The 21009-nt window shown below is 41.6% G+C and overlaps 1 protein-coding gene across 3 annotated transcripts in view; it reads left to right on the forward strand.

The window, feature by feature from the left end:
• The window catches only part of SLCO1A2 (solute carrier organic anion transporter family member 1A2), a 147125-nt gene that overhangs the window by 11520 nt on the left and 114596 nt on the right, over window positions 1-21009 (forward strand). For 2 of the 3 annotated variants that reach the window (XM_029616551.1, XM_029616550.1), the window contains exon 2: window positions 8111-8223. In XM_029616551.1, the coding sequence (XP_029472411.1) occupies window positions 8164-8223 (60 nt within the window). In that variant the 5' untranslated portion in view covers window positions 8111-8163. Of the gene's footprint in view, window positions 1-1043; window positions 1116-8110; window positions 8224-21009 lie in introns of those variants that run through there. The other variant, XM_029616549.1, reaches the window with a different exon arrangement.

Consider the following 21009-nt stretch of genomic DNA (forward strand, 5'->3'; position numbering starts at 1 on the left):
AGGCATGGTACAGAGATTGAGAAGAGTTGTGCATAAAGGGGTAAATTTTAAAGATGTACGCGCGCGTCCATGTGCACACGCACATTTTATAACATGCGTGTGCCGGCGTTCGCATGTTATAAAATCAGTTGGCCACTCGCCAGATTTTAAAACCCGCACATGCATGTGCGGGCGGCGCACACAAGGAGGGGTGAACTTTTGCAATTTCCGCACAGCAACGCAATCGGGCCTTCCTCAGTTCCCTCCCAGTAATTCCCTACCCCCAACCTAAGCTCCCCCCCCTTCCCCTCTCCTCCCCATCCCCTAAACCCTACCAATCTCTCTTTTTTTTGTTTCGCAACTTACTTCACGGCTAGAGCTGAAGTAAGTTGCGCGTGCCCCTCCCATCCCCTACCCCCCAACCCGCCCCTATGAAGAGGCCCGGCACTTGTGCACATACCAAGCTTTACGTGCATGGCTGGGCCCCTTTGAAAATATGCGCAGCATGCACAAGGCCTAACCACGCATGTAAACCCCAGATTTTATGCATGCAGGCCTTTTAAAATTCAGCCTAAAGGATCCATCTCTACCCATATCCTTGGGCACCAAGTAAAGGATCCTGGGCAGGATCCTTCCTGCCCAGGGGTTGCATAAACAAACCAATGTACCCATCATTAACAATAATCCATTAAAGACTTACCTAGATATTTGTGGATCATGATCTGTATAGCACTGTTTGAATTAGCCCATTTCTAAATGTGTGACATTCCAAAGTCATCAACCTATGAATGCTTCCTCTATATGTTGTACTTATAAAACATCAAACTTTGTTTTTAGGATTTTGTGTAACATTTCTGGTAGCTCCTATATGAGAGGGGCCAGGGCAGGAGTCTTCCTGATCTTTTAAATGAAGCCTGTGTGACACAAATTTCTTGACCAAACTTTCTCAACTGAAAACTAGACTACTTTGACAAAACGTATACCAATAACAGTTTTGAAGAGAACAACTTGTAAAATGGTTAATTATCAACAAAATTGTTAAACATAGACCAAAGTCTATTTCTAAAACTCTGACCTGTTTCAGTATTTAGCAGTACTAAAGCTGCAAATAAACTCTGGAGAGTGTGTTGCCTCTTGTAAGTATAACGTGTTATATTTTACTTTAGTCTCCGTGCATGTTAAATTTCAAAGTTTATTAATTATACTTGTCCTACTTGATACATATAAGATATAATTTTTCCAAACTGTACATTTCCAAATTATTAATAAAAAGGAAGGAGCAAACTGTCCTATCATGTTAAATTTCCTTACAGTAAATTTTATTATAATAAATTGTTTCTCACAGAATAATTTAATCACTGCAGTTTTTCAATAAATACCATATTGCAGAATTTACTTTAGCCTATACATCTACATGAAAGATGGAAGTAAAACTTTCTTCAGATAACCTTTTCATTGGTAGCTCAAGACAAGTTACCTAAGAGGCAATGGAAAGTAATGTGACTTGCCCAGGGTGAGTAGGATTTGAACGCTGGTTTCCAACCTACTGTTCTAACCACTAGGCTGCTACTCCATTTGCTTCCTACTTTGAAATTGCTTCAATACCTGTGAATAGCTACTAGAACTTATTTACATTTAATATTAATCTGATCCCCTTTGAAGTAAAAGAGAGTGGATTAATTTGATCTGGGGTACTATTGAAACTGCTAAAATTACAGAAGACAGGAACTTAAAATAGAATTTCTAGGTCAATTCACATTTCTTATTATGGTAAAAACACTTTTCACACACAAAAAGAGACAACAGATTGGGGGCGTGGGAAGAGTACATTCTTTCATGGACCCTTTCTTCTACAGGGAGAGGGTGGCTGAAAGGGGATATGATAGAGGTGTTTAAAATCATGAAAGGTCTAGAATGGGTAGATGTGAATCAGTTATTTACTCTTTCGGATAATAGAAAGACTAGGGGGCACTCCATGAAGTTAGCATGGGGCACATTTAAAACTAATCGGAGAAAGTTCTTTTTCACTCAACGCACAATTAAACTCTGGAATTTGTTGCCAGAGGATGTGGTTAGTGCAGTTAGTATAGCTGTGTTTAAAAAAGGATTGGATAAGTTCTTGAAGGAGAAGTCCATTACCTGCTATTCATTAAGTTGACTTAGAAAATAGCCACTGCTATAACTAGCAACAGTAACATGGGATAGACTTAAGGGGTCATTTTCTATTAATATCAGACGCAAAAAGGGACTTTTCGCGTGCGATAGCTTCATAGGGGCGGAGTCACAGCGGCATCGGCACCAGAAGAGGAGAAGTCAGGGTGGCACCGGGGCGGACGAGCAGAAACATCGCTGGTGGCGAAAAGGTAGGAACTCTTATCACTGCCAGTAGTGCGCCCAATAGCACCACCTTTTACGATGGCGCTATTGGGTGCAAAAGCCGGTAGCGATAACACTGCGGTGATGCGATCGCTGCCAGCTTTTGCAGGCTCGCCCCCCCCCCCCCCCCCCCCCGTTAGCACCGGGATTCAGGAAGCCGCGGTAGTTTAGAAAATTTGGCCCTTACTTTTTGGGAACTTGCCAGGTTCTTATGGCCTGGATCGGCCACTGTTGGAAACAGGATGCTGGGCTTGATGGACTCTTAGTCTGACCCAGTATGGCATGTTCTTATGTTCTTAAGATTGGGAGAGCACAATAAAGATGATGGTATATCACAGAGAAAACATCCAGAACCAGAAGAGGAGGTCAGAGGTCTTGCACATATCAAGGTCATAGAGAGGAAAAGGATTATACCAGGTCAGGTGCTTACCTCTTCCTCAAGGATCAGGGGACAGATGATGTATAGCTCTGAGGGAATCCCTCAGCAAATCAAAATTCAATCTCATTTTATCATAAACCTTGATTCACAGAGTTCTGAATGGACCATATCTAATAACTGTTTATTAGCATGTGATTTGTTTTCATTTTACAAGATTTATGACATAAACTACCAAGTGTACAAAAAAAATCAACCCTCTTGGTTAAAGAAAACCTTGTTCTCAGATTTGTAATCCTGAATCTGGAATACATTTTACTTTTTCAATTCAATGCTCTAATGTTGATTTATATTAAGGATCAAGATTTGTTATAAAGATAACACAGATGTTTCTTTAGTACAGGGACCTTTTTCAATTTATTCTTGCCACCAGATGGAACTAATTTAACAAGAATTTTTGTTCATTTTGAGATTGCTGTAAAAGTATTGCTAAATCAAGACCCTTCAAGACTGTAGTAATGGAAAGATCAGAAGAAGTGAAACAAACATTCCATTTGCTTTCATGGCTGCTGCTGCTGCACACTTTGAAGATTTCAATCTATGATGATGCCTAGAACATAAGAACATGCCATACTGGGTCAGACCAAGGGTCCATCAAGCCCAGCATCCTGTTTCCAACAGTGGCCAATCCAGGCCATAAGAACCTGGCAAATACCCAAACACTAAGTCTGTTCCATGTTACTGTTGCTAGTAATAGCAGTGGCTATTTTCTAAGTCAACTTAATAGCAGGTAATGGACTTCTCCAGGAACTTATCCAATCCTTTTTTAAACACAGCTACACTAATTGCACTAACCACATACCCTGGCAACAAATTCCAGTGTTTAATTGTGCGTTGAGTGAAAAAGAACTTTCTCTGATTAGTTTTAAATGTGCCACATGCTAACTTCATGGAGTACCCCCTAGTCTTTCTATTATCCGAAAGAGTAAATAACCGATTCACATTTACTTGTTCTAGACCTCTCATGATTTTAAACACCTCTATCATATCCCCCCTCATCCTTCTCTTCTCCAACCTGAAAAGTCCTAACCTCTTTCCATTCCCCTTATCATTTTGGTAGCCCTTCTCTGTACCATCTCCATCGCAACTATCTTTTATGAGATGAAGCAACCAGAATTGTACACAGTATTCATGGTGTGGTCTCACCATGGAATGATACAGAGGCATTATGACATTTTCTGTTTTATTCACCATTCCCTTTCTAATAATTCCCAGCATTCTGTTTGCTTTTTTGACTGCCACAGCACACTGAACCGATGATTTCAATGTGTTATCCACTATGACGCCTAGATCTTTCTTGGGTGCTAGCTCCTAATATGGAACCTAACATTGTATAACTATAGCATGGATTATTTTTCCCTATATGCATCACCTTGTACTTATCCACATTAAATTTCATCTGCCATTTCGATGCCCAATTTTCGAGTCTTACAAGGTCTTCCTGCAATTTATCACAATTTGCTTGTAGTTTAACTACTCTGAACAATTTTGTATCATCTGCAAATTTGATTACCTCACTCATCATATTTCTTTCCAGATCATTTATAAATATATTGAAAAGTACGGGTCCCAATACAGATCCCTGAGGCACTCCACTGCCCACTCCCTTCCACTGAGAAAATTGTCCATTTAATCCTACTCTCTGTTTCCTGTCTTTTAGCCAGTTTGTAATCCACAAAAGGACATCGCCACCTATCCCATGACTTTTTACTTTTCCTAGAAGCCTCCCATGAGGAACTTTGTCAAACGCTTTCTGAAAATCCAAATACACTACATCTACTGGTTCACCTTTATCTACGTGTTTATTAACGCCTTCAAAAAAGTGAAGCAGATTTGTCCTTTGATCCTTTTCCTGCATGGTGACTCCTAATGTGGAACCTTGCATTGTGTAGCTATAATTTGGGTTACTCTTCCCTAAGTACATCACTTTGCATTTGTCCACATTAAAATAAAGTTTATTTTGTTGGAATTGTAGAGACTGTATGGGGATATCAATAATCGGTGACCTAGTGCAGTGTTTCCTAACCAGTGTGCCTTTGGATCTGATCAGGTGTGCCACATAAAGTCACTACTGCCTGATGCTCAGAGCCAGGCTAGTAACCAGGCTTTGCTTTTATCACCTCATAGTATCAAGACATCAATGTACACTCTTAAACATGTAAGAGCTTCTTTCGAAGAAAATTAATAATCATAAATCTAACTACAGGATGAGCCTTAAAGTGTAGTAATGGGCAGCATGTAGGGTATGAATAGCTACTCTACTTTGTACTGCATGTATTACACACAGGAAATCCTCTTTCCCATTCTGAGCATCCTCTGAGTCCTTTCAGAATATATCCTATCCTTAGGCTGAATGAGATTGACAGAACATGCATTGAACAGTCAGTGTGACTTACTCTGAGCATTGGGTGTAGTGGCAGTGAAGGAGCTCTGGCAGCCAAGGTAACTAAATTAGCCGGGTACCTGTACCACACCAACTTCTACCTTGTATATAGAGGGAGTATGTCCATCATGATGAGCTCATGTCTGTCTCCATCCCTTCTCCCTCTTTCTTTTAAAATTTGTAAGAGACTGGTTGGGCTTTCAGTGCCTCCCTAGCTCTTCTTTTGGCCATACAAGTCCTCTCCATGACCGCACTGTCTGCTCTGTAGAGGCTGGTGTGCCACACAACATTTTTGTTAATATAGTTGTGCCTTGGGCTTAAAAAGGTTGGGAAACATAGACGTAGACTTATTTCCTGTTAGGATAAGGATAAGAAGAGCATAGCAATTTGACATTGCACCGCCTATAGAGTGGTAAGCTCCTGTTTAAAAGCAAGTGACTCCTGGGTTTGATATGGGATTTTGTGTTGGACGTTTTGAGGAGAATGATTTTTTTTTTTGGGGGGGGGGGGGGGTGTTCCCCTATCCTTACCTAATAATGCTGAGTAAATTAGGAAGTAACCTATACTCAATGGTTAGAGAGTGGATCTCAGAATTTTAAGTATTTCTGGAATATATGGTGAAGTTTTATGTTGGGGGGGAGTCTTTGTCCACTTTTCCTGCCTGGCAGAGGAACGGGGAAAGAAGAGGATTTTTTTGTGTGTGCGCTGTATGGTTTTTGGGATTTTCCAGCTTGAAAGATCCAAGTAACATCTGAGAAGAGATTTGGGTTTGTAAACAATTTCATCTGGAGAAAGGAATAGAGACTAGGGGCTCCTTATAGGAATCATAGGAGGCATGGACCTCAAGTATTTTGAAAGAGGAGAATCACCAGAGATAGGAGATCCATTTTACCCTTGGAAACCTATTTTCCACCCCTATCAGAAAGGAACCCTCAGAAGCATACCAAGGGTCTACATGCACAGATTACATTTTGGAGTTGAAGTTTTGAAGTAATTGTAGATGTAACTAGAAGAAAATGTGTACACTGCCACTTGATTATCATTGACCAAGAGACAGTTAACTTTGCTATTTTTTTTAATACCTGATACGAGTGTCCAGTCTATTTATTTGGCATGAAAATAGATGAAGAGACTGAGTTTACATCCAAGTAGAGACCTTTGGCTCCTGGAGGTATATTCTCCCCCTCCCCCCATTCAGAGAATCCATGTCAGGGCATGGAGAGACTGCACAGACTAAGCCCTGATACTGAGTGTGATCCCTTGCTTTAGAGTTACCAATAGAAGAGGGGCAACAGAATAATTTTACATTTTAATAAAAAGAAGGTTTAAAAATTGGGCTGAGAATGCTTAGAACTGCCAGGAAGCCAAAATATTATGAGAAAAGCCAGAAGTCATTTTCACAGTATTTCAATGCACATGAGAACTAGAAATAAAACAATCCAATTTCCGACAATCCAGCCCTTCCAGATTAATCCATTGTTCTCATGTATTTTAATTTAACAACAAAGACGTTTTTTGCATGAAAATACGCTCATCTTGTTGCGGTCCCAGTTGCGGCAGCCACGACTAGGCCCTTACCTCTTTGGTCCTGGCTCGTCTCCGAGGGTCTGTGCCCTGTTTCGCGGCATCCCCGCGGGGGGGGGGACACACCGCCGAGAAGCCCTGCCTGGACACCTTCTCCCTAGGTGCGCGCGCAAGCCGCGCTTATGAAGGCCGTTTCCCGCCACTGAAGGCTCCGCCCTATCCATGACATCAGACGCTGCGGCCTATGTAAGGCCGCCGCGGAGCCCAGGACTTTGCCTTGCAACGGGGTTCCTTGCGGTTCTCTGTTGCGCCGTGCCCCGGAGTGTGCTATTGCGTTAGCAACTCCGTTCCTGCCTGAGGCTTGTTTCACTCCGTGCCCAAGTCTTGCTTCTGTCTGGCTTGCTTGCAGTAACCTGTTCTGCTTCAGTTCCAGCTTGGTTCCAGTAGCCAGTCCTGCTTCAGCTCCTGTCCGGTTCCAGTAGCCAGTCCTGCTTTAGCTCCTGTCTGGTTCCAGTAGCCAGTCCTGCTTCAGCTTCTGTCTGGTTCTTGTGGCCAGTCCTGCTTCAGCTCCTGTCTGGCTCCAGTAGCCGGTTCTGCTTCAGCTCTTGCTTGCTTCAGTTCCAGCCTGCTGCAGTCCCTGCTTGTCCACTCCAGTTCCAGCTGCCGTGATCTCCTAAGTCCCAGCGGCCGGGCTCCTACGGGCTCCTCCCAGGGGAGTACCGGCTTCCAGGGTGAATCACCTAAGTCCCAGCGGCCGGGCTCCTACGGGCTCCTCCCGGGAGAGTTCCAGCTTCCAGGGTGAAGCTCTCATCCAACTCCTGCCTGGTACCCGCCTCCCGACCTGTCACTCGCTAGAGACTATAGTACACCTTTCCCCAGTCTCTCACAGGTCGGCCCAAGGGTCCACTAAACAGTTCACTCACAACACATCTCTGTTGAAGAGACAAACGGGCATAAAAATTTGTAAGACTCAACCACAAAAGGCCTACAACTAAGAGAATGTAAAAGTGACAGTGATATACAGCAGACTGTAGTTTTACAGAGTAGATTCAGAATATTGCAGCAGAGAATGACAAAATTCATGGTCTAGGGTTAACTATGCTTTCCAAAAGTAGTCTTTGAGGTAAGATATTAAGATGCAAAGAAGGCCAGTTAGGCAATTAAAAGTGCCTTGCTGGTTGTCAGTGACTAATAATATATTAACCATGCAATGAAGAATTTGGATTCATAGCCACATGATGATGTTTCCAATAGATTACAATGCTTGATACAATATCACTGAGTTCTGTGTATTTGTTAATGTATTCAGTACCTCAGATATAAAATACCTATGTTCATTTTTCCATTATCAAAATGATCGGTCTTTTTATCAAATTAACATGTTAATACAAGTGATATTTTTTTCTTAATAGAGTAAAACCAAGAACTGGCAATATCAGAGAAAGAATAGAGAACAAAACAAAAAATGAAAGAAACTGAGAAGCCACAATCAGCAAAGAAACAATGCTGTATTTCCAAACTAAAGGTCAGGAGTTTCATGCATTTTTACAATATTTTTAACATTGAGCAATGATGGGTCAAAATGTAAAAGAGGTTCAGAGGAGTTACAGGTTAAAGACTAATTTTTATTGTAAAAAATGACAATTATGCTTCAAGCCCAACACAAAATGCTTTGGAAACAGTGTTCACCCTTGTCATGATCCTTATACTTTGCATTTTTTTCTATTATAACTTTCTACATTTCAATTTTGCCAACTTGGGAAATTGCAAAGCAGAAAAATGAAAATTATTAACTTCTGTTTTATGTCTTTCCTGTATGTTGTTTAATTTTTGACAAAAATGAAAAGACGTCTCTGCATTCAAGAAGGTGTACTCATGGTTTTGATACCTGCTTATAAATTTTTCAACAATATGGTATTCTTCAAAGAAAGGACACATTTTCAAAATCATAGCAGGAAAGAAAATATCAATATTTATACAAAAGTCAAAGATTTGCAACACTGGACCAAAATATTCAGCTACTTCTACAGTGTACTTACAGTTTAGTCCTATAATTGTCTGCATCAAAGGGATAACCTGTTCTATAAACTTTCATAAAACCCAATTTATGGGGACCTAAAAGTCTCTGTCCCTTACGAGTGATTTGTCTGTCTCTGCAGATACACAGTACTGATGTTAGAGGAGGTGTAGTGGTTTTTCTGATGCTCCCAGTTGGAAGGTGTCTACATTTGAGGAGATTTAAAATAGAGACGGAGCCCAGAAGTGTCTGTGCTCCTTCTCCTTAAGCAGACCAGCACGCAAGGTTCCAGTCCTGGAGCGTCAGGAATGGGAAACAAGTGCTTGGAGCAACCGTGAGGGGCTCTGAGCAAGAATTTGATGCTGATTCCTAGTGAATGATGGGGTATTCTCCATACTGCTTGTTCCAGTGGATACCATGCCACCTGCATGCTTATGGTGAGGTGAAATTTCACTCGGGAGTAGTCAAGCTCCAGGGAGTGGTGTTTGGTTATGGAAGAGGTTCTGCACTTGAAGCAGGTGACAGGAAATCCCTCTAAATTCTTTTCCTAGAGGGTTATCAGGGAAGAAAGCATGAGAGCAAGAAAGATCTCATTCTTGTGCAGGAAATTGCCCCTGCGTATTCAGAAGGGAAGGAGGAATCATCAGCTTGTATTCAGGTGCAAAAAGAGGGAAGCCCATGGACTTGGGTCTCTAAAGTGTATCCTGGTTGGGAGGTCTGGGAGTCCAAGAAGGCCCAGGCCAGTTAATGAATTGCTTTTTGACAGGCTCAGATTTGACTACAGGTAATATAGGCAATTGTCTCCAGTGTTACATTTTGAAGATGGTGCAGTGCCAGTGCTACCAGCCTACTGATGTGGCCCTGCGGAGCAATAATAATAATCATCATCATGCTCAACAACTGATACCCAATGCAGGCACAGAACTGCATATGGCCTGACGTAGCTCCCTGCTTGCCTGCAGTCAGAGATCATGGGAGCAAAGATGCATCATGCACAGTGCATGCAAACACAATGTAAGACTCAGGAGTAGATGAAACAGTTCTCTTGCCAGTTGTCAACTGCTGCTCTGTGGCATCTGCCCAAAGGTCACCCTGTGCAGGTGTGGACCATGAGACAGCTGAGAGGGAGATACAAGAGAAGTCTATGAAATCATGAGAGGACTAAAATGGGTAAATATGAATCAGTTATTCACTCTTTCAGATAACACAAGGATTAGGTGGCACTCCAAGAAATTAGCAAGTAGCACATTTAAAACAAATTGAAGAAAATTCTTTTTCACTCAATGCCCAATTAAGTTCTGGAATTCATTGCCAGAATGTATGGTAAAGGCAGTTAGCAAAGCTGGGTTTAAAAAAGGTTTGGACAAGTTCATGGAGGAGAAATTCTTAAACTGCTATTAAGTTGACTTAGGGAATAGCCACTGCTTATTACCAGCATTAGAAATATGGGATGTAGTTAATGTTTGGGTACTTGCCAGGTGCTTGTAACCTGTTGGAAATAGGATGCCGGGCTTGATGGACCCTCGGTCTGACCCAGTATGGCAACTTCTTATATTCTTGTTCTTAAGGCCAGTTTTAGGGCCACAAAAGCAATCTGTTAATTTAATCTAAAATCCAGCTCTACTTGTTGATAAACTATGATTTTGTGATTGTTTAGACTTTTGTTACTGATATGGATGTTTCCAGAAAAAGGTGCACATTTTGCCAAGAAAAGTATTTATTTAGATTGGATTTTCTGCCTTATCCAACACAAGGAACACAAAGCAAATTACATTTCATAAAATTCAATAATCTAATTGAATGGAATGCAATATACAAACACCCTGACAATATTTTAGGTTCTTATATTAACTTATGTAGCAATCATAAATTAGCAATCAAAAAAGTAATACATGTAGGGCCTTTTTGGCATCCACATGAAGGTTTAGCCTTATAGAAAGGCTATGATAAGGAGAGAGGAACATAAAATCTACGCCACATCATCCTCATGTGCGACTACTGCAATGGTTGCTTCCTGTGTCAATATAAGACAGAGACCTCTAGAGAAGTTGTGGGCTTTTGTGTTGAAAGTCTAAGAGATGGGAATGTTTTTTCAGTTCCCTTTCTCCTGGAGAAATCCTAGGCCCAATTTAGTGGGACATGGATTTATGGAGATTTAGGAGACTTTCTGATTGATTTGACTTTTGAGGTTATAGAAGATTGTTTAGTTTGGATCTTCAGTTAAAATGAGATTTTTTCCATTCTTCCTCTCTCTTTTTTTTTTTTTGTTTGGGAATTTACTTCCCATCTGATTTACTCAACCTGAGAGAGTCAGTGACCACAAGAAAAAATGTTAGAGAAAGTGAAGATACTTAGCCAGCATCCAGAGAAGTGGCACCCACAAAGTTGTACCCATTCAGCATACACAAGAGAATCAAGAAGGTACCTAACTGTTACAAAAGAGAAATAGAGTAGTGAAAGTGAAGGAAAAGATCAAACCAGAGCTACAAGATAACTCAGGTAGTATTTACAAGGGGAATGTCTGTTGTAAAGAATCTTGATACTCCCTAAATTAGAACATAAGGACATACAAATTGCCATACTGGGTCAGACCAAGGTCCATCGAACCCAGCTTCCTGTCTCCAACAGTGGTCAATTCAGGTTGCAACTACCTGGCAGATCCCATAAAGAAGATCTTATTCCTGTTACTCTCAGAGATAGCAAAAGCTTTCTTTAATCTACTTGGCTGCTAATGTGGACTTTTCCTACAGGATCTTGTCCAAAACTCTTTTAAAACTTGCTATGCTAATTGACTTATCACGTCTTCTGGCAACAAATTCCACAGTCTGATGGTATGCTGAGTGAAAAACTACTTCCTACAATTTGTTTTGAATCTGCTAATTGTTAGTTTCATGGAATTGGAATAGCTGGTAGAGGCCCTAAATTTCAGAAAGGAATAAGGGGACCCCAGTAACAGAGAGGAAGGACCACACAGTTGCTGATTCAAATATTTATTTCTGGATTGTAGATTTACTAAAAGAAAAGTGTATTTTGTGTCATATTTAAACTTAGTTATTTATAACTTATTATACTAATCGTGTGCTTTCGCTCTCTACTCTCCCATCCTGTAAACCCCTTGTTCTTTGTAACTTTATTTTCATAGTTAATTGGTTACCCCTTGTTTCAATGTAAACCGGTACGATAAGACACCAGTCTTGAGTATCGTCATATCAAAAGTATTTAAATAAGATTCCAAAAATTTCAAAAAAGAACTAAAAACATGGTTGTTTAGACAAACATACACAGAATGATATGAACTATATATACCCATCCCAACCATCATCTTGATCACTAATACGTCTTAATAAGTTTATGCATAATTAATCCCTTTTGTCTCATGCTAACTTGTTATACTCTGCCTTTGCCGAGATGTTATAAATATATATATTCTCTTCTTGTATAATGTTATAATCTATATGTTATACCTGTTCTCTGTATAAATTTGTTACACTGTTTCACTGTAAACCGGAATGAAGGCATTCTGATATATTTCGGTATAAAAAAGAATATAAATAAAATAAATAAATAAATATCCCTTTTATTGTACAAGTGCTTCAATAAAGACTTTGGTGGAACACCCATCAAGTGTCTCTCTGGTTCTTTTAAATATACTTGGTGATTGGGAAATTTAAAGCTTGGGTTCTAGAGGATATTTCCTTCCCCCAATTAAGAATCCACTGAATGGGGCTTGAAGTGAATGGATTGTAACTGTATATGTGACTTATCTCCTATATCGTTTGTGATTGACCTTGTGATTCTGAAAGTATTCCCTGAGTTCAGGGTTTCATACAATATTCAATATTCATACTTGTCTGCTAATCTTGCTTAAATCCCAATCAGTCCTTTATCCCCACTCTTTACGTGATCTCTCTCACCTACTCCTGTATTTTCCGTGTCTCAACTTAACAGGAGATTCAGGAAATGCCTGCAGTACTGCCCCAGTAAACACAGCTAGACCAGAACCAGCTAAGTCTGGCACCTTGGATACCGATGGCTTTCAGTCTAAGAAGTAGCACATCATGGTCAATTGCATATGTGATAATGTGTGGCAAGCAATATACTGATCAATATGGGGCGGATTTTCAGAGCCCTGCTCGCCTAAATCCGCCTAAATCCGGGCGGATTTAGGCGAGCAGGGCCCTGCGTGCCGGTGCGCCTATGTTCAATAGGCCTACCGGCGCGCGCAGACCCCGGGACTCGCGTAAGTCCCGGGGTTTGGCGATGGGTGTGTGTCGGGGGCGTGACGGGGGTGGGCCCGTTGGCGCAGCGTTTTGGGGGCGGGCCCGGGGGCGTGGTTACGGCCCGGGGCGGTCCGGGGGTGTGGCCGCGCCCTCTGTACCCGCCCCCAGGTCGCATCCCGGCGCGCGGGGATTTACGTCTCTCTCCGGGAGGCGTAAATCCCCCAACAAAGGTAAGGGGGGGTTTAGACAGGGCCGGGCGGGTGGGTTAGGTAGGGGAAGGGAGGAGAAGGTGAGGGGAGGGCAAAAGAAAGTTCCCTCCGAGGCCGCTCCGATTTCGGAGCGGCCTCGGAGGGAACGGGGGTAGGCTGCGCGGCTCGGTGTGCGCCGGCTATACAGAATCGATAGCCTTGCGCGTGCCGATCCAGGATTTTAGCGGATACGCGTGGCTACGCGCGTATCTACTAAAATCCCGCGTACTTTTGCTTGCGCGTGATGCGCCAGCAAAAGTACACCAATTCGCGCGGTTTGAAAATCTACCCTTGAACGTTAATGGAAAATATTTTATTTGTAAGAACATACACATAAAGTGGTGCGTAGTTTCAAACATAAACCACTGAGCCAAAATATGACACATTTTGGCTCAATGGTTTATGTTTGAAACTACGCACCACTTTATGTGTATGTTCTTATAAATAAAAAATTTTCCATTAACGTATATTGATCAGTATATTGCTTGCCACACATTATTGTCTATTGTAATTCCTCTATATGTGTGAGCCGTATACTCCGCCCTGTCTTTGTGCAATTGCATATGTGACCAGGCTTTTCCCCATTTTTTCCATAATGGGCAGTGGGAGGAGATTTTTTATCTTCTGAGAGTCTCCCCTAGCTGTAATCCCACCTTTTTGGGGGCAGTCTTCAGTGAGGTATAAAATCCTGAAACATGCTCATTGATTTAGTGGGAAGGAGAAAGAATTGGAGCTCTGGATGGTCCTTGCCTCATCCCTAAGGATTTTGAGACTTGAGCGACATAAGGAGTGAGATTTGCTTTGAAGAGATTTTTTGGAGAAGTCTGATCAGTCTAGAGGAAAAGGCACCCCCTTAGGATCCTGAAGGGCTGCATCAAAGAGCTTTTTGCCTGAGCACACAGAGAAAGCAAGGGTGAGAAGAATTGTGGACTCTTGACCAGAGAAATCAGGAGACCTATAAGTTTGAGAGTTGGATTACAGTTTGAGAGTTTTTGGACCAACTGGCCTTTGTTAGGAATTTTGAGCTTAGGGATATTTTTCCATCTTTTCACCAGCATATATTGGAACTACATACCAATCATCCTACTCTTCAAGGAGACAGATTCCTTAACATGGATGGTGGTGCAGAAGGAAGGAGACCAATAAGGAGACACCGAATGGGCAAGGAAACCATGATTTTTCTTACTTTTATTTTCCAGATGTTTCTAATTTTTTCAATTTTGGCCTAGATACCCATGTTTAAGTTAAAGTAAACTGCATATCCTGCCCCTCCCCAGCTTTTGGCCATCTATTACAGGCATCAGTAGCATGGGATCTTCTTGGTGTTTGGGTAATTGCCAGGTTCTCGTGGCCTGGTTTGGCCTCTTTTGGAAACAGGATGCTGGGCTTGATGGACCCTTGGTCTTACCCAGAATGGCAATTTATTTTGTTCTTATGTTCTTATCAAATGAACAATGCTTAGAGCCTAGAAGATAATCTTCCCCCAATAGGGAATCTTGAACTTTCAATGTATTAATATCAGGAAAGAACTTTACCTGTTTAAGCCTTATTTGAGGTATGGGGTCCTATAAAGGAACGCCAGCTCAGGGGTTACACTAAAACAAGGGGACACTCCATGAAACCACCAACCAGCATATTCAAAACAAATTATAGAAAGTATTTTATCACTCAGCACACTGTTGCCAGAGGAAGTGATCAAGGCAGCTAGCATAGTGAGTTTAAAAGAGGTTTGGATAAGTACCTGGAGAAAAAGTCCAAACATATTAATAGCCAGGTAGACTTAAGAAAGCTATTGCTATCCCTGGGAGTGAATAATGGGAATTAGATCTACCTTATGGGATCTGCCAGTTACTTGTAACCTGGATTGGCCACTGTTAGAGACAGGATCCTGGGTTCAATGGACCGTTGTCTGATCTACATGGCAATTCTTATGTTCTTATATTCTTATATACAATTAAAGAATATAAGAGGCATATTGTTAAGTGTTGCTATGAATATATCTGTAATAGTACTGAAGTGCTCATTGTGTCAAGCACTTACGCGGTATAAATCCATCTCTTGGATCCTGATCTGCGAACTTATACAAAAATATAAGGGTATTATGCCAGCATTTAGGAAGCTTTGGAACCATATCATTTATTAGTATTTTATTTATTTATATATTAAATATTTATTATCCACCTATAACACTGCAGCGCTAAGCAGAGTACATGATAATCACTTACATCTGAATGGTCATACTATGATAGTGCTTATTGTTTTGATACTTTGCTTCCTTACTACATGATTGTAATGAATATCCCTCTTAGGTTAGGAAATAAGCAATTTTATAGAAGTTTCTTTGTGCCTCCCTTCTCTCCTTCTCAGTTTAGGAATGCTGAGTGTAGGTAGACAGTTCTGGAAATGGAGGACTGACTTACAGTATGCCAATTGTGTTCCCTGCCATACTGTAGATGGAGACAATAGCCAGATAATATAGCATAGATATTACTTTAACCTCAACAGACAAGCTGTACGGTGAATTTTCAAAGGGGTTCCATAAGTAAAAATAGTATGTGTATGCATGCATACTATTTTATCAACATTGAGAGAATGCTTGTCTTATTATGTAAGCCCTGCTTGCATTAGTGCAGGGGCATATAGGGTTCTTGGGACCTTTATCCACGTCACACACTCTCAAAGTTCTGTTGGGACTCAGGGCAGGGTTCTTTTTTAGGGGGAAAGGAATCTCTCCTCCAAGACCCAGAGTAGCAGGGCTGACATGGTCTCTTATACCTGGGGAGAGGTATGGGTTTAGGGATGTGAGCACCAATGACCACAGGAAATTCTGGGTGAGTGTCCAAAACATAAACGTTACTGTTGAAGTTCTTGCGTAACTAAATGGCACAGCTCACATCAGCTCTTGGCATAACCGATGGAATCCAGTTCTCAGTCTCCCCTCTGTGAAAGAGCCTCTTTCTATCTCTATCAGAGCAAGGGAAACACTCACCCTCCAGGACTTGGACAAGTAAGGTTCCCAAGAGGGCAGAGGTATTCTTTGTTTGGGCAGAAAACAACCTCTCCAAAATTGACAAAATGGTAAAATTCAGTTTTTGCACAGATCCCAAAATTCTCTCTTCCCCAGGGTGAAGACTCCAAGTAGGCTCCTTAGAATATTTTAATTTGATCTTACAGTTCTCCAGGATATCTCTCTCACACTTGGGATCTTTTGCAGAGAAAAGGTCCAGCTGAAACATTTCTACTCTCACAATGTTCCTCCTTCAGGACATGAAGGGGACAGCAAAATATTCCTCTCAGATCTTCCAACTCAAAAATCTTTCCCCAGTTGAATCCAAACACTGGAATTCGCCTGTAGCGGGGTCACTACTAGGCCATCACCCGTGGAAAGGGGGCAGAGTCTTTCTTAGCCTGGTGTCCCCCCAGGGAGAGACTTCCCCCGATATTTCTCTCCAGACCAAAAACCAGGGGTCTCACAAGGCTTCATATAAAAAAAAATGGAAAAAGCCTGAAAATAACTTGGAAGGCAAACCCAACAAGCCAAGGAGTGGACTGGAAAGTCGGTTTCCCAACCTTTTCCCTGGGACGACAGGCTGGAGTGCCTGAGCCCCAAAGGTAGGCCTAAAAACAACTGAGGCTCAACTTAGAAAATAGTCACTGCTATTACTAGCAACAGTAACATGGAATAGACTTAGTTTTTGGGTACTTGCCAGGTTCTTATGGCCTGGATTGGTCACTGTTGGAAACAGGATGCTGGGCTTGATGGACCCTTGGTCTGACTCAGTATGGCATGTTCTTATGTTCTTATCTTTTCTGCTTCCTCTAACTCCAAAAACCAAACCTGCACTGCCCCACTCTCTCAGGTGGAGAGATGCTTTTATACCACAAGGGGATGGTCATGCTCAGCACCCTCAGAAAGAGAGGCTGTCCAAGGATGGTTCCTCCTTAAATTCACTAACCTATCTTTCCTAGATTCAGGAGTTAATTAAGCCCTTTCTGTTAATGAACCCAAAGGGTCATTGCAATCAGTTTTGTGTGTACATTTTACCAAGTGAAAAAAGGACAGTCTAGAGGCATTGTGGGGCTGGCTTCAGAAGTATATGGCATAGTTGCTATTTAGTAAGAGAGATATGCATATACATTACCAGACTTATTCATACACCTTTCCACCTGCTAATTGAGAGACGCAAGTGAGAGGTCTGGGTAAACTGGTGGAGTTCAGAGTGAAGTGCTAGAGGGTCTAGGTGATCTGAAGAAGTACTAGGTGAATAGGTCAAGGTATTGGTGAACTGGCGATTCCAAGTATGCGCACAAGTATTTTCAAAAAGGCATTTTTTATGAAATACCTGCCCCCATGTTTAACTTTGAGTGTTTAATTGTGCAGTGTCACAATTATTTTGCATGTATAGTGTAGGCCTGCACATTTATAAAATAGACAGAGGAAATCTGTGTTTTCTTGCATTGGATATATACACACATACTGAAACGTGTACTTTCAGAGCAGAAATATATAGTATTTAATAAACTGTGCAGCTCCTGCCACACGGTTTAGCATTAATCTCTGTGCATTCACTGATGCTTGCAAATGCTGTAGGTTTGAAAGTTGGGCTCCCTGAGTATACTGATTATCTGAGCCTAGGCATGCAGTATATTGCATTACTGGAAGATGAGAGATCTGGACTGGTGAAACTTACTCAGGTATACTCCATTAATCAACTCTTCCAAATCTGGCTGAGGCTGCAAAATTCCTTGTGGAAGACCACATCTCCTAGAAAACACGTAAGTATATACTCACTCTTAGGACCACAGGGGTGTACCCTCAAATACATATCCATCTTAGGCCAAGTGAAAAAGGAAACCAGATCTCTCTCTCGCTCTGTTCCTTTTAGAAAGGCAACGCTTAATTGTGAACATTTGTCAGAGAATGCTTTTAAGCTGTGTCAAGTGAGTTGTGACAGATGAGATTCTTTGAAATAGTTTTGCTGTGCTACCCTTGTGAAAATGCTGCACAATATAGCAATAGAGGGATCATGTTTGTACTGCTCATTGCCTGACTGATTTGAGAAATGGAAAACTAGCCCATATCATTAGAACAAGGCCCTCATCCTGCAGTTTACCCTCCTGGATTATGAATAAATTCACTGCAGATACTTCCTGAAGGGTCCTCCCTCCATAGAGAAGACTGTTATTACTGGTAATAATCAATTTGCAAGAAAAATTACTTCCCTTTTCTGGCATATGGTCCTGGATTTCTGCTTTCTCTTTTTCTTTTTCTTTTTCTTTTCCATTTTCTTTCATACGAGCTCTGAAATTGAACACAATGAACAGTGAGATTGAGAGAGAAAAATAATTTGTACTTGAATTAGGAATGCTGCTTTATTTTGACTGACAACCTTTCTCAGTTCATTGTTACAGACCTTCACTGAGTTTATTGCCACGTTATTAACTGAGATTATTGATCCATCGAGTTTGTTCAGTCTTTATTAGGCATAAAATGCTTATTGGAGTCACTGAAACTCAACCTGTACTCAGTGCAACATGATGACCAAAACTACTGAGCTTATTGCTTCACTGTCATGAAACCGCTAAATTCTGATTTGCTCAAAATATGAAGTAGGTCAAGTAGACTCAAGGAGTCCTCTGCATCTTGCTGGATCTGGGTTTGTTTCACATCTAGGGTAAGACAGACACAAATGGAGATATCTGGATATCCTTATCAGTAAATGTTTGTCGGGAAACAAGAAGGCTTCTCCCTCTTTCTCCCAACAGAATGCGGTGCAGTTCTGCTTTCTGTCAGCATAATAGTTACACTTAAACCTTAAGTTCCCTTCTTAATTATAAATGAATCAGACCTATACACACACAGCCAATCTGTGATCAGTAAAATGAAAACATTTAGCCATTTAGGAATTAATATTACTTGCATGCTTATAGGTGAATTTTAAGAGCCCTATGCGCACCAAAGCTGGGAGATAGGCACTTGTCTCGGGCCAGCGTGCGCCATGCAGATTTTAAGAAGCGCCTGAGTACGCGCGTATCTTCCGGTACGCGCACAATTCAAAAAGTGAAAAGGGAGCGGGGCGTGGGCATGGTCTGGGCAGAGCAAGGGCAGGACCATGAGCATTTCAGGAAGGCGACTTGAAATGTGCGTGTATTTACACGCACAAGTGAGCGCCAGGGTCCCCTACCGTGAAACCTTTCTTCTACTGTGAATGTCGTGTGAGTTTTAAAATAAAAAAAAAAAATCAGGGCTGTTCGGTGGAATTTGAAGGGTTGGGGTTAATAGGGTAAAAGGGAGGAAGGTTAATTAGGGGGGTTAGGAAGTTGGGATGCTTTACCTGGGCAAAAGTGGGAATGGACGGGGGAACTGGTAATTGCGTCGGCACGCATCAAATAAAATCACCCCAATTACGCGGTAGAGCTGGCATCTGTACACACAAGCATGCATCCATACAAAACTGTATGCACATGCGCACACATACAACTGATTTTATCTCCTACGCGCATATATGCTATAAAATGGCCGCATCCGTTCGCACATACATTGTATGCTCACGTGGCTATTTAAAAGTGCCCATCCCCAAGCCCTGCTGTTGGAAATTTTTGGTCACCCTTATTAGCACTGCCCTTAAGACAGAAGAGGGTTAATTTTCTAAAATTTTAACCAGCTAACTATGGCAGTTAGCACGTAAAATGTGTTCAACTTAACATCTCTCCCTCCACCACCACCACCAATGGCTAAATATGTGCGTACACAAAATTACTGTGCATGCCAATTTAACTAGCTAAAAAGGGGGCCAAGATAGGCGTACCTGGGAATTGGCTTTGGTATTAAGCTGGTTAGTGCTACAGAGCACTAACCACCACTAATCGAGGTGCTGCAAAATCGGGCTCAAATCTGTCTGATCAACCCTCCCTGAGCCTCTATGCCAAAAAAGTCTCCCAAGTACTGACCCCTGACCTCCACCCACCACTTCCTCCTGCTGCCTAATTTGGAAAAAGAATAACCCCTCTCAAAATGCTGCAACCCCTTCCTGGCACCTACTTTAAGTATTGAAGATTCCCCAGTCTCTCTTACTCCTAGGATCACTGAATCCCTCCCTCCAAGCAGCTGATTTCAAAACTGAAAAGCCCCCTGGCCTATTGTGTGTCTTCCTCTTTTTTAATGCTATTTGTCTTATAATAGCTTCTTGGCTATGTGATATCACAAGCCACAGAATAACCGGAATAAAGCTAGTAAGCTACAACTCCTCAGATTCCAGTCAGGTCAACACCAGTAAGCTGGTGGTAGCTGGCTACCCTTCATTAAGGCCATGGAGAACTAGGCCTTGTCTCACTAGTTTTCAGACAACAGCTGAACTATTTGTGGTAGCTGTTTAGTTTATTTCAAAGTTTGGTGGTAAGATATGTGTGGGGGAAGGGGCTGGATGGTGATTTAAATACAGAAACTTGTATAACCCTCTAACAAGGATGGTAAAGAACAAATAAGAAAGACAACAAAAATTGGTTTGATGAGGAGCGATGTCACACAGGCAGATGGGCTTCTGAAGCTGACAATAGGGATATTTCTTTGGCAGTATGGAATTTTATAGCTGAGCAGACCATTTCAGGCAATTGGTCTTTATCTGCTATTACCTTCTTTGTATGTTGAGCAGCAAAGCACTGTTTTCAAGAACTGATATGCAAAACAATATTCAACATTGTAAGCCTGAGGCCTACTGTATCCTGATGCAATGCTGTTGCTGATGTTAGTACACCACTGAAGAGCCAGTATAAAAGAGCCCTGCAACTGTTACAAATACAGCCCTGGGAGCAAGTAGAAGGAGCCA

Source organism: Rhinatrema bivittatum, chromosome 9 (genome assembly GCF_901001135.1).
Source record: "Rhinatrema bivittatum chromosome 9, aRhiBiv1.1, whole genome shotgun sequence".
Lineage (NCBI taxonomy): Eukaryota > Metazoa > Chordata > Amphibia > Gymnophiona > Rhinatrematidae > Rhinatrema > Rhinatrema bivittatum.